The following is a 13,184-nucleotide window of genomic DNA, read 5'->3' as shown; positions in this document are numbered from 1 at the left end:
CAGTGGCTCTTAGAAATCATGTTGCATAGAATCCTAAAAGTCAAGTTTTCTTTGCTTTTTCTAGTCTTGTTCCAGGACCAGTACCTTATAATAATTTCTGAGGCATGTGATGTCTCCTGCTTTCAATATCAAATCTATATCGGCTAGCACCTTGAGTGACTGTTTTCCATGTTACTTTCTTAGTGTTATGAAATCTATGCGTACAACTTAAACTGGCCATGTTCTATAAAACCTATGATCCCTGTATATGTATTTAGAAGTTGTGGTCCAAGCTCTGAAGAAATTGCCAAATAAAAAAAGAGAGAATTTACTCACAACACATTTTCATTTTTTATTTGACTTACTGTTTTCTGTGCTGCTGTCATGAACTTGAGTCGTGCTTTCTTAGCTCTTCTAAGAGCTAAGAAAATAGCTAAATACAGAACAAGGGTTCTGTATTCTGCGATACTCATATGACCACAGCTAATGGGGCTTTAAGAAATCATCAGGTACCATAAGATTTGCAGTGCAGTTACAGAATGTACCACCACCACAAGTCATGGTGGTGCTGTGCACTGAAATAAGCTGGGAGTCATATTTGCCTTCATGCCACTGCAGTGGTATGGTCTAGGCTGCAACAGGCCCATAAGTAAAAAAGACTGGAGTAGCACAAACGTAACCTTTTCAGTTGTGGTAGCTATTTTAAAATTTCGCCCAACTCTTTTGTACACATCTAAACAACAACTTTAACAAATCGTCGTGGTTTAACCTCAGTCGGCAACTGAGCATCACACAGCTGCTCACTCAGTCCCCCCCCGGTGGGATGGGGGAGAGAATTGGAAGAGCACAAGTGAGAAAAACTCGTGGGTTGAGATAAAAACAGTTTAATAATAATTGAAATAAAATAATAATAATGTAGTAATAATAATAATACACAAAAGCAAGTGATGCACAGCGGAATTGCTCACCACCCGCCAACCGATGCCCAGCCAGTCCCCGAGCAGCGGCCCCCCCCGGCCAGCTTTCCCCAGTTTATGTACTGAGCATGACGTCACACGGTATGGAATGTCCCTTTGGCCAGTTTGGGTCAGCTGTCCTGGCTGTGCCCCCTCCCAGCTTCTTGTGCACCTGCAGCCTTCTCAGTGGGTAGAGCACGGGAAGCTGAGAAGTCCTTGACTAGTGTAAGCACTGCTTAGCAGCAACTAAAACATCGGTGTGTTATCAACATTATTCTCATCCTAAATCCAAGACACAGCCCTGTACCAGCTACTAGGAAGGAAATAAACTCTATCCCTGCCAAAACCAGGACACAAATCAAAATCTGTTCTAGCAACCAGAGAGGATGGTCTTCCAGTAGACATGTATAGACATGAGTACAAATAATCTACAACATCATTATAGCAATAGGTACAAAATTAACTACAATAATCATGTAGCCTGTGTAAGGTCTTCCAACAGCCGTAGCTGGAAGCTTGGCTTGAATCTTTTAGCAGGACCTATCTTCCTTGGGCAAATAGCAAAAGCTGATGAAGATGAAAAGGGAGTAAGCAGCTTGCCTGAGCCATCCTATTAAAATACGGAGGAGGAGATGCTGTTGTTTTATGAAGCGCTAAAGTTTATGTAAAATATAGATGCAGGTACAACTGTATTTTTCCTACACTTGTGTGTTGATGAATACACAATTCAAGAGTATCAAAATTGGGAAAAAAGCTGCTTACCCATATAGTGATTATCAAAGTCTTTTAGTTAAATGATGTTTACACTGTTCATTAATTGGTATGGTACTTTTGAGAGCTACCCTGCCAGTTTGACAATTATGCACTCTAAGCTTTTCACACACTAAACGGCCAAAATAAGCAGAGCTTTTCTGCATACCAAATCCTCACCATGTCTTGCTCAGTACTAATAAGCTTGAGAGCTTTGTCAGTAATTTTTTATTCTTCAAGCCAATTTGTCCTCATTTTTTTTTTCTTAGACCATCACCAAGAGTGTTAAGTATTGTCAAATGCAGTCTGAATTTTTGTAGGTCTGAACTAAGACCATTGAGCCCTTTGAAGACACCTTTTCAAGGTTTCACATGGTAATATTGAACATCACAGCCTGTCCAGTTTTGAGTAAGTAATATCAGGGTAATATGGCCCGTGTGTTCTTTTATTATTGAGTCAGTCAGACCCTAGAAGTTTGCAACACTTACCTGCTTGCTTAATAAGCAAGATCTATTATAGACTTAAAGCAAAAATCCCATGTAAAGGATGGTGGTACAAGGAATGACCTGATGTACAGATCAAGCCCCAAAAAAGGGTTTAGCAGTAGGAAAATGTAGTTCCATCTTCAGTTATTCTAGTTTGCTTAGTGACTGCTTTCTTGAGCCAGGGTCTGTGTGGCTCTGGCTGTGTAAGGTGGTAGCTGCTGTGGATTTTCTCCATGGCAGTGAGCTGTCAAAGGCCAGTTGTCACTCATCCTCCTTCTGCCATGCAGGAAGGTGGAAGGAGTATTAGAGCAATGTACCCCATTCTGATACTCCTGGAGTGACAGAAGAGTGCTTTAGGCCATGCATGGTAATGCTCCGTAAGACTAAGTGACCCAGGTAGACTCCTCCTTCCAGTGTCATTGCTTACTTGAGCTTTTGGGTGAATCCACGATATTACGTGTAATTCTTCATTTAGAGTTCCTCAGCTGTAACAAGCACATTCCTAATGTTAAATAAATGAGTAGTATTTTAGAAGTCTTTTCTGCTTTCATGAAATTCCCATCTAGGCACAAAGCAAATCCTCAACCCCTTTGTGCATTTCCAAACACTGAAAAAATTTGGATCATTAACAGTTTGTCATGTATCGGGTTTTATGGCCATTGCATCTTTAATGCACTGTGCCATCCACATTCTTCACAGTGTCCTGGACACTGAGAATCGTCATCCTGCATGAAGCCAGATGCCAGCATTAGAAGTGATTCATAGTAAACGTAAGAAATTCTTCACTGTTGTAGTTGATGGATGGCAGCAACAGGGCATTTCACTTGAGACTGCTTCAACACAGCTAATCTTAAGTCCAATTTAATATTAGACAGAATTTTCCCATCATGCAACCGGCTGACAGCAGCATCAGAACATTTCTTTCATCTTATTCCTGCACAGTTTAAGAAACACACATCCAAGGGCTGAAAAAGGTCAGTAAATTAAACAAGAACAAAAACTGACATTATGTCTCTTCTTTCAAGTTTGCACAGAGAATTTTCCATGGCTGTGTGCTCTGAAAAGGGCTGTAATCCAAATGACATGCTGCTGATCCGGTGATCCAAAGTGATTTTTAAGGCTTGGGCAAGTGCTGTGGGCTAAATTCAGCTTTCTCTTAGACCTCATTCCAAATACATGTAAAGAGACAGTGATCTCTCATGGTCAAACATTGCAGCAGAGGTGCGGTTGAACCATTTCAGGGGTACAAATCCAGATTAAAATTCTGTGATGCAGAAAGAACAAACTAACACAGACTAAAGTAGGGGGAACGTTGGGCACAGTGGGTGTGTGGGCTAGAGCACTGTGATTGATCTCCTACGGATATTGCAGTCTGTCTCTGAGAGGCTAACAGGAAAGCTGCTTATCATGCGTAGCATTCATGACAGCAGATTCTGGCATGCTGTAGAAAAAATTAAGAAACACAGATGCCAATCTGGCCCCCGTGAGCAGGCCAGTCCTGGGATTCAAAAGTAATGAATTTCTTTTTTGGGTCTCCTCAGCATAGTGTTTTTGCTGTGCATGTGTATTTGCTCAGATACCTCCACCTTGCTGGCCGCACGGGCTCTCTGTCTTTCTGCCAGCAACTAGCTGCTTTTCACATTGCCTGCCACAGCCATCTCCTAATTTGCTGCCTCAGCCAGCTGTTCCTGCCTTTACGTAGCCTATGCCTAGTTCATATCCTGTCTGAACCTCCTTCCTTACTATCTTGGTGTTGAATTGTGTTATGCCAACGTCATACTCTCTATTAGCTAAATCATCTCCTTTCAGTTCAGTTGAGGTGGGAAGGCGACCTTTAGTAATTGACAAGAAGCTTTATTGAATTTTACTGAATCATACTGCGATTAAGATATTATTTATGCTATTGTAATTTATTTTCCAGCATTAAATATACCACTGGAAAATCTTTTTATGAGTGTCCAAAGGTACAGACTGTATGAGAAAGTATGCATGTATGTACATGTATACCAAGGTGGTTTATGCATTTTTATTCTTCCTGTATTACTATTTTGCTTCCCGGTTGTTTTTTGTGAAGGGAGAGAAAGGTGCATTTTACAGCCTCACTTACTAGTTTCTTTTAGCAAGTCCTTTCACAACTGAGGCATAATACTTCATTACTATGAAGGAAATTTTGACATTATTAAAAATACAGTGTAAAATATGCAGAGAGACTATCTGTTTAGAACTTGTGTGAAATAGAAATGTAACAGATAAGATGCTACCTGTTTTGAATCACACTACTGACAAAAATGCATGATTGATGCCAGTAGCACTATCTTTAATTACTGTATTCTTATAGCTTGCCTTGTGGATTAAAAATAAAAGCAAGACCTTGTTTAGCCACTCTTATTTTGGTGACTTCACTGCACTTTAGACATTGTTATTAGCCCAGGCCTGTTCTGTAAATTTCTGACTGTCAGGCTTTATCTCCTAAACCTCCCTTTTGATTGGAATATACAGCCATTTTATGCCACTAGAGTCAAAAAGAGGGTTGCATGAGGAGGGTTGAGCTGTCTTCTGTCTGCAATGCTATCAGTGATTCGCACAAGAAGACCAGACCTTAAGAGACAAAAGGCAGTCCTATTAGCTGAATGCTTGTAAATATGTGCTTAGTCTCCACTCAGCTTCAATTTAAGCAAACTACCTTAAAACACCAGTGGAATTCAACAGGGGGTGAATTCTCCTGTAGGCAGGTACAAATCTTTGCTGAAAGCCTGAACAAGTGCTAGTCCTTGCAGCCTCCCATACATACCGTATTGTGTTCTAATTTGATCACAAAAAAAACCCAGTAGTATGAATAGTAGCTTGGTCAGGACCCTGAGCTCCAGGCAGGGTTAAACATAAAATATAAATGTGGACAATTCTTTATCAATGTAACAACCTCAGCTCACTAAAGACTGAGACAGTATTTTACAACTTGAGACGGTATTTAACAACTGTATATATGAATCTTCTAACACGTTAATGTATCTTTACAAATGTAAAAATGTGTGTTACTTAATTTTTGCATTCTTCTGTAATATCTTCACATTCACAGACCCCGGTTCTCCTGGGGCAATTTAACCACTCTCATATCTGTTAGAAGGGCAACACAGCAGGAAACAATCCAGGTTTCTGGATTGCAGTGATGGTGGCTTCCTAACACATGTGAGCTGATGAGGGCAGGTATTCTGGCTAGACCTCATACTTATAAGCAAGGAGGAACTGGTCAGGTTGTGAGGTTCAGGGGCATTCTTCGTTGCAATGACCATGAGATTGTGGAGTTCAGGATCCTGCAAGGAGGGAACAAAGCCAAAAGACAGGACCGCAATGCTGGTGTTCAGGAGAGCAGACTTTTTCATGTTCGGGTATCTGCCTGGAAGAATTCCATGAGGTCCAGTCCTAGACATAAGAAGGTCCAGAAGAACTGGTTGATTTTCAAGGATCTCTTCCTCCAAGCTCAAAAACAGTCCCCTTCAAAGTGCAGGAAATCAAGCAAATGTGGCAGGAGGCTCACATGGATGAACAAGTAGCTCCGGACAAAACTCAAAAATAAAAAGGAAGCATACAAGAGGTGGAATCAGGGCCAGGTGGCCCAGGAGGAATACAAAGATTCTGTCTGAGAGTGGAGGGATAGGGTTAGGAAACCCAAAGCCCACATGGAGTTGAATCTGCCAAGGGGCATGGACGGCAACAAGAAGGGCTTCTAGAGATAAAAGAGCAGTGAAAGAAAGACTAGGAAAAATGTGGGCCTGCTGCTGAATGGGTCAGGGGACCTGGTGACATGGAAATGGTTGAGGTACTCAATGCCTTTTTCCGCTTCGTCTTGATAAGTAAGATTGACCTTCAGGAATCTCAAGCCGCTGAGACTCGTGAGAAAATCTAGAGCCATGATGACTTACTCTTGGTGGAAGAGGATCGGGTTAAGAAACATTTAAACAAATTGAACATACAGGTGTCTATGGAATCTGATGGGATGCATGCATGATTGCTAAGGGAGCTGGCCAATGTGATTGCAAGGCCGTTTGTGATTCATCAACACCCTCTTTAATGATCTCCATGATGGCACAGAGTGCACCTTCAACAAGCTTGCAAATGATAGAAAACTGGGAGGAATGGCTGATACGCCAGCTGGTTGTGCTGCCGTTCAGAGGGACCTTGTTAGGCTAGGGAACTGACCATGCAGGAACCTCATGATGTTCAACAAAGGGAAAAGCAAAGCCCTACACCGAAGAAGGAGTAACTGCATGCACCAGTACAGGCTTGGCACCAACCAGCTGCAGTTTAGCAGAAAAGACCTTGGGGGTCCTGGTGGACAGCAAGTTGAACGTGGGCCAGCCATGTGCTCTTGAGGCAAAGAAGACCAAGACTCTGGGCAGAATTAGGAAGAGCATTGCCAGCAGACTGGGGGAGGTGATCCCCCTCTGCTCAGGCCTGGTGAGGCCATCTAGAGTGTTGTATGCAGTTTTGGGCTCCTCAGTACAAGAAAGATGTGGACATACTGGACTGAGTCTAGCAGAGGGCCACAAAGTTGATAAAGGGGCTTGAGCATCTTTCATATGAGGAAAGACTGAGAGAGCTACAACTGTTTAGCCTGGAGAAAATAAAGCTCAGGAGGAGATCTTATCAGTATGGAAAAATACCTGATGGGAGGAAATAAAGAACATGGAGCCAGGCTCTTCTCAATAGTGTCCAGTGGTAGGATAAGAGGCAACAGGCACAAACTGAAACACCAAGAAATTCCTTTTAAACATGAGAAAAAGCTTTTTCACTGTAAAAACACAGGACAAGGTTGCCCAGGCAGGTTGTAGAGTTTTCATCCTTGGAGATATTCAAAACCTGACTGGATGTGGTCCTGAGCAACCTTCTCTAGATGACACTGCTTTGACCAGAGAGGTTGGACTAGATGATCTCAAGAGGCCCCTTCTAATCTCAGAGATTCTGTGATCTTATTTTTCTTCTGCCTCCCACTGGGACATTTTCTAATTTTGAACATTTGAACACAAGAAAACACTCTTTTCACTGTGAAGGTGGTCAAACAGTTGAATAGGTTGCACAGGCAGGTTGTGGAGTCTACCCTTCCAACCTAAATAATTATGTGATTCTGTGAATATAAACCAGTACAGGCACACAGAGTCTTTAGGAAGAAGTTGAGAAGAGGCAGAGTTCTTCTATATTTTGAGTTTTATTTTTCCTGAAATTTTGTCAGGCACTTTTACATATAAACTCAGGAGAAAATAAAAATGGCCTTTTCCAATTTGAACACAAATTTACACACAAACACAAGGAACCATAATGGTGCATAACTTACTTATGTTGTGTTTGCAAATAAGCATTAAAGACATAAACGGTATTAATTGTGAAAGGTTGTGAAAAATATAGACATTAGTGACCATTCATTCAAAGATGGTTTAATGTAAAATAACACTACATTCTGCCTGTTTGACTCTAGCTTCTACTGGAACAGCTGTGGATGGCCCAGTGAGGCTAGTGATTAAGGTCTCAGGGTAAATCATAAGTCCACGCTCTTTCTGGTGGGGGTCTAGAAGTTAGTTCTTTGAACTTCTGGCATACCTCTTATCACTACTGTTTTGGCAACTCATGGATGTAAACTCTTGGCCAGTGCTGCGTGCCTCCATTTCTCTTTTCTCTTGATTCCAGCAGCAGTGACACAAAGCATTAAGTGCACAGATACGTGAATTATCTGTGAAGTACTTCACAGTTAATTGGCCCAGATGTGCATATCTACTGTATGTAGATATGTTTTATACTTTTAGGCAATAGTTTGACATCAGATGAATCCCATATTACTTGTCTTTCTTGAGCAAAAGCAATGCACAAGATAGAATTGATGTTACTTGTTCCTGAACAGTAAGTCATTAAGATCTGCATGAATAAATCATAATGAAGGAGTATTAACCAAGGGCAACTGAGTAGTTAGAAGTACAGTTTATGCTTTAAAAACATACTATAGCAATGGATATCATATTAAATGATAAACCTTCCGTAAGTAGTCAACTGGCAAGTAAAAACCTGAAAAGTAAAAAAAAAAAAAAAAAAAAACTTGCACATATAAACCAGTTGAAGCAATATATTAGAATATATTTTAAAGAGTAATAAATTACAATCATGTAAAGAAGCTTTATAAAAACATTATTATAGCTGATTATGTTTTGACAGTGTAATAAAATTTTATAATGCATGTGGTTTGACTCATTTTGATGATAAAATTTTCTTTTGCAGAAAATGATGAGGTCATCTGTGTTTCATATGTTCATACTAAGCATGGTGGCTGTAGATGTGATTGTTGCTGCTAGTAACTACTACAAAGGAGAAAATTTCAAGAGACAATATGATGAATTTTACCTAGCTGAGGTGAGTATGCTGAAATGACTATCTGGATATTTTTCAAGATAAGCTAAAGCAGAAAATGTGAATGTCAAGCACATTTTAGTACGTATTTTTTTAATTCCCTTAAGCATTCCAAGAATTCTTTGCTAACTTGTTCAAGTTCCTCTGTCTGACAATGGCTGACAGCCCTATCTTACAACCTTTTGAAAGGTAATTTCCTCAAACAATATGTCAGTGGTAATGAGCTGAGGCTTAAGTATAACATCTGCAGGCAGTGCATGGCTGCTGAGTTGCTATCTTTCTCTAGCAGGAGTGTAACATCCAGAAGAATTTAACTTTAAAAAAATGACAAAACACTGTCTTTAAAGAATATAGTACTTCTTTCTAAATCATCTTTATTCAACATATACTTAGCTGAAAGAAGGTCCTTAAGCATAACCACAGTAGTGTTGCAAATAACCTGGCTTCAGTAACCTCAAGAGCACACTGCAAAAAAAAACATTCATTCAGTCATGAATTTGGTGAAGGAGGAGTCTGTGCTCCAGTGAAGTGGAGGTAAAAAATTTCTTTATAAGTGACATTCTGGCAGGGAGCCTGCTTGAGTGATTAGCTGGTCAAGGATTTTACTGTAGAGCATGCCCTAGAGATCCTAGAACCTTGCCTACATGTCTTTTTAGTACTATTCAATTCAGTTTAAAAAAAAAAAAAAGACTTGAAGTCTTTGATGCTAGTGTACAGGCATAGCTTCAAATAGATATTTGTTTTTCCTGAATCAAGAGTGAAATCAGTATTGTAGCATTCTTTATTAAAAATATTTATTTCCATGGGCACTGTGAATTGTCACTTTAGCTGAGTGTAAAGCCTCCAGTGTTGAAATTCACCGAGATCAGTTCTCTGAAATTGTTGATCACGGTTGCCTGGACTGGGCATGTGTCTAGCTTTATGTTTGGTGCAGTTTCCCTGCCTTCGATAGTTGCACAGTTCTTCTTTGGAGCCAGAGGGCACATTCTTAGGCTAGAGCATATGATAGCAGTATATTCCTTGTGATTCCTCTGCCATTAGTATTGCCTTGTTATTATCAACAATAATAATAAGGCAATACCAATGGCAGAGGAATTACAAGTCCAAAAGTCCTATGATTTGTACTCTTGGGGTTTTAAATGTCTAAATACATTTGAGAATCAGGCTCAAGTGCCCAACTTTAAACCCTTTAGTCCATAACATTATGACGCTTTATGAATCTCCCTTTTTTAAAGGATGTTGAGTTGATACCCATTTTTTAATTTATCTTAGTTTTAGAATTTGTATCTGATCTCTTAAAATCTTATGAAGCTGAAGCTTCACCAGTTCCGGGACAAAAATGAAAGCAAAGTTAAAGGTAACACCAGAGTCCAAACCCTCGAAGAAGTGCAGATTGTAGAGGCATCAGTGCTGCATCATGCTCTGTTGTCTCATGCTGCTGCAGACAGCTGTAGTTTGTATGAACATTGAGTAAATGTTGGCCCAGCCAACAATTACAAGAGTAATTGTGAAATGTATTATCTTTATTTTATCTCAAGTTCTGAGCATATTCGAAAAACAACATGAACGTGAAAGAGGATGATCCTGGGAATAAGACATTGGAATAAAACCAACAAATGCTAGATTCTCTTATGACACCCCCGAGAGATTTGAGGATAGAAGTGAGGACAGGGAAACTCATTTTAATCTCTGTCATGGTTTAACCCTGGCAGGCAGCTCAGCTCCACCCAGCCACTTGCTCACTCTTCCCCAGTGGGATGGAGAGAGAATCGGTAGGGTAAAAGTGAGACAGCTCATAGGTTGAGATAAAGGCAGTTTAACAGGTAAGGCAAAAGCTGCGTGTGCAAGCAAAGCAACATAAGGAGTTCATTCACTACTTCCCATCAGCAGGCAGGTGTTCAGCCATCTCCAGGAAAGCAGTGTCAAGTGTAAGCGTTACTTGGGAAGACAAACGTCATCACTCCAAACATCCCCCCTTCCTTCTTGGTCCCTCAGCTTTTTATGGCTGAGCACAACGTCGTATGGCATGGGATATCCCTTTGGTCAGTTGGGTCAGCTGTCCCAGCTGTGTCCCCTCCCAACTTCTTGTGCACCCCCAGCCTACTCGCTGGTGGGGTGGGGTGAGAGGCAGAAAAGGCCTTGACTTTGTGTAAGCACTGCTCAGCAGTAACTAAAACATCCCTGTGTTATCAACACTGTTTCCAGCACAAATCCAAAACAGCACCATACAAACTACAATGAAGAAAATTAACTCTATGCCAGTCAAAACCAGTACAATATCCTAGGCCAGAAACAAATAATTAAGTCAGCATTAAAGCCCGAGATCATGAACTTTTCATGGTAGGCATTTTTGCTTTATGCCCGGGATACAGCAAGTGGAGCTTGGATTCTTAACAAAATAACATTAATTCTATTTATATTCAAAATGGGAAACGCTGCATATGCTATTTCTATTTTGGCACTGAACATATAGTATAATTATGCTTTTATTAATCAGTGCTAAAAACACTCTCTTCAACATCTATTTCAAGTGTAGGGTTTGGGTTTTTTTTCCAACAGAAATACTTGCCAGGGTTTAATAATTCAAGTTGAGTATGTCATGTAGACTAGTGTGTTATAATTCTGTCCTATAAGTAATGTCCGGTTTTCTTTAAAGATATATTTTTCTGTCTCTGCATAGCTTACATTATTGATTTACTAGTGGGGAGGTTGTCAGAAAACACATTTGTTTACATTCTACATGTTTACATTTCTAAATATATAAGGTAAATTAGTCTGGAATAGAGGAAGGTATTTTGTTTATTTGTAAGGCATACTCCTTTGATGTCCATGTGTTGTTTTTCTTTTTTTTGTGTGTGTGATGCTTTTACTAGAGACACTATAAAAATCATACAAGAAAAAAACCCTAACATCTTATAGGAGGAGGTACAAAATACAGCAGCAGAAGAGCAGAAGAGTAAAAAAAATCCTGGGAGAGAGGAGAAATTGATAAGCCGGTGTCATTTCCTACTCAGCTATTGTGAAACTTGTTCTTTGCAGCACAGGGCATACAAAGAAATTGTTTTAAGAGCCTTGAAGAGGCTGAATACTCAAACAATGCGGATTATTCCACAGTGCCTGGTTTGTTTCCTTGGTGAGGGAGACTGGTTGGAGCATGGTGCACTGCTGTTGCCCTGTATTTTCCATTAGACCAGGCTGCAGAAAGCTTTCTCTTCAGAGGGAGCTTACTTGAGCAAGGGGATTCCCTTTGCTAAGGGAAATAGCCAGACAGATTACAGCAAACGTATCTGGCTTTCTGATACATTTTCCAGAAGTCATCTTGGAAGCTGCTGGCCTTAGGAGCAGACATGGTCTAATAAAACAGCTCACTCAGTCCATTCTATGGACCACATGTTGTAGTGGCCTAGAACTGTAGAAATACATCCACTAAGTGATGTATTCAGTGGACAAATCTAAGTGAAGTTACTGAGATAACCAGTACCAAGAAAAAACACACTATTTTCTTTGTTGGAGAGAGAAGACAGACTCAAGAGAAAAGGAGGCAAAGATTAGACAACAAGATAAAAGATAGAAATGAATTCTAAACCCAGATCCCATTGGTTGCATGATTTTGTATACCCAGTAGTAAATAAGAGGTTCTGACGAGCATTTCAACTTGTACACATCAGCCCTGCAAATTAAGCAAAACCAGACTTTTAGCGGGATGACTCAAAACCCCAGTGCAGTATCTGAGAGCCTGGAAAGAGCAGAGCTTCAAACTCATTTTGGTAATTATTATTGAGGATGTTGACTTCACCTGCTCAATACCTAGACAGAATAGTGATGGATGTTTGGTTTTATATGCAGCTGCCACATTGACTTCCATTAAAAGAGGTTACAGACTATTATTGGAGACGTGTGAGATTCCTACAAGTACTGCTTTAAAGGGTCTGAAAACCAGAGTTCAAAACCAGGTGCTCCTATACACTTCCTCCGAGGTTCCTGTTGCAGTCTGTCCCATTGCACTGCTGCCTTTGTGTAGCCTTTGCCCTGTCCTGGCTGAAGGAAAGATTGAGTGCTGTGTCAAATCTGGTAGCAAGGGAAGTGCTGGAGGTCTGTGCCCTTAATCCCACTGATCCTGCTCAGAAGAATTCTTGTCTTTCCCAAACAGCTTGACAACCTTTCAAGTAAGCCACAGTTACAAAGAAAACTGACTGGGTCTGTCACTGTTGGATGTTGGCTGATACCGAGCTCTGCAAAAAAATGTTAAGGGGCTACTGGTAAAAGTTAATGTTGCTGAAGGCAGCATTAATATCATAAACCTTCCAGGTGACTGAACGGGAGGTAGCCCTCAGAGAAGCAGCCCATTCCTGGTAACTCCTCTCTGGCCTCCCCAAAGCAAAATTGGCAACCTGGTGGAGGATGGCTGCTCATGTGTTACACCTGCTTTTTCTGTGCGGGTCTGCTCTGGCTTCTTACGTGAATTTGCCTTTCCCCTGTCTCTACAGCAATGAAAGGAGTGATTTCAGTTTTAAAAAAGTCTATAAAATTGTATTACATTTCACACCTAACAAAAAGTTCTTGTCAGATATTTTGAATTTTCTCCTGTAATTAATTACAAGGAAGGAAAAAAATACAAGCTCTG

At 40.5% G+C, this 13,184-nt stretch overlaps 1 protein-coding gene across 1 annotated transcript in view; it reads left to right on the top strand.

Annotated features, from left to right (window-relative positions):
* The window catches only part of NALCN (sodium leak channel, non-selective), a 251,553-nt gene that overhangs the window by 119,755 nt on the left and 118,614 nt on the right, over positions 1-13,184 (top strand). The window contains exon 10 of the mRNA XM_009333336.1: positions 8,432-8,563. Within this exon, the coding sequence (XP_009331611.1) occupies positions 8,432-8,563 (132 nt within the window). The remainder of the gene's footprint in view (positions 1-8,431; positions 8,564-13,184) is intronic.

Source organism: Pygoscelis adeliae, unplaced genomic scaffold (assembly GCF_000699105.1).
Source record: "Pygoscelis adeliae isolate BGI_AS28 unplaced genomic scaffold, ASM69910v1 Scaffold48, whole genome shotgun sequence".
NCBI lineage: Eukaryota > Metazoa > Chordata > Aves > Sphenisciformes > Spheniscidae > Pygoscelis > Pygoscelis adeliae.
The sequence above is the reverse complement of the archived record's forward strand: the minus strand, read 5'-3'. Positions and strand labels throughout refer to the sequence as shown.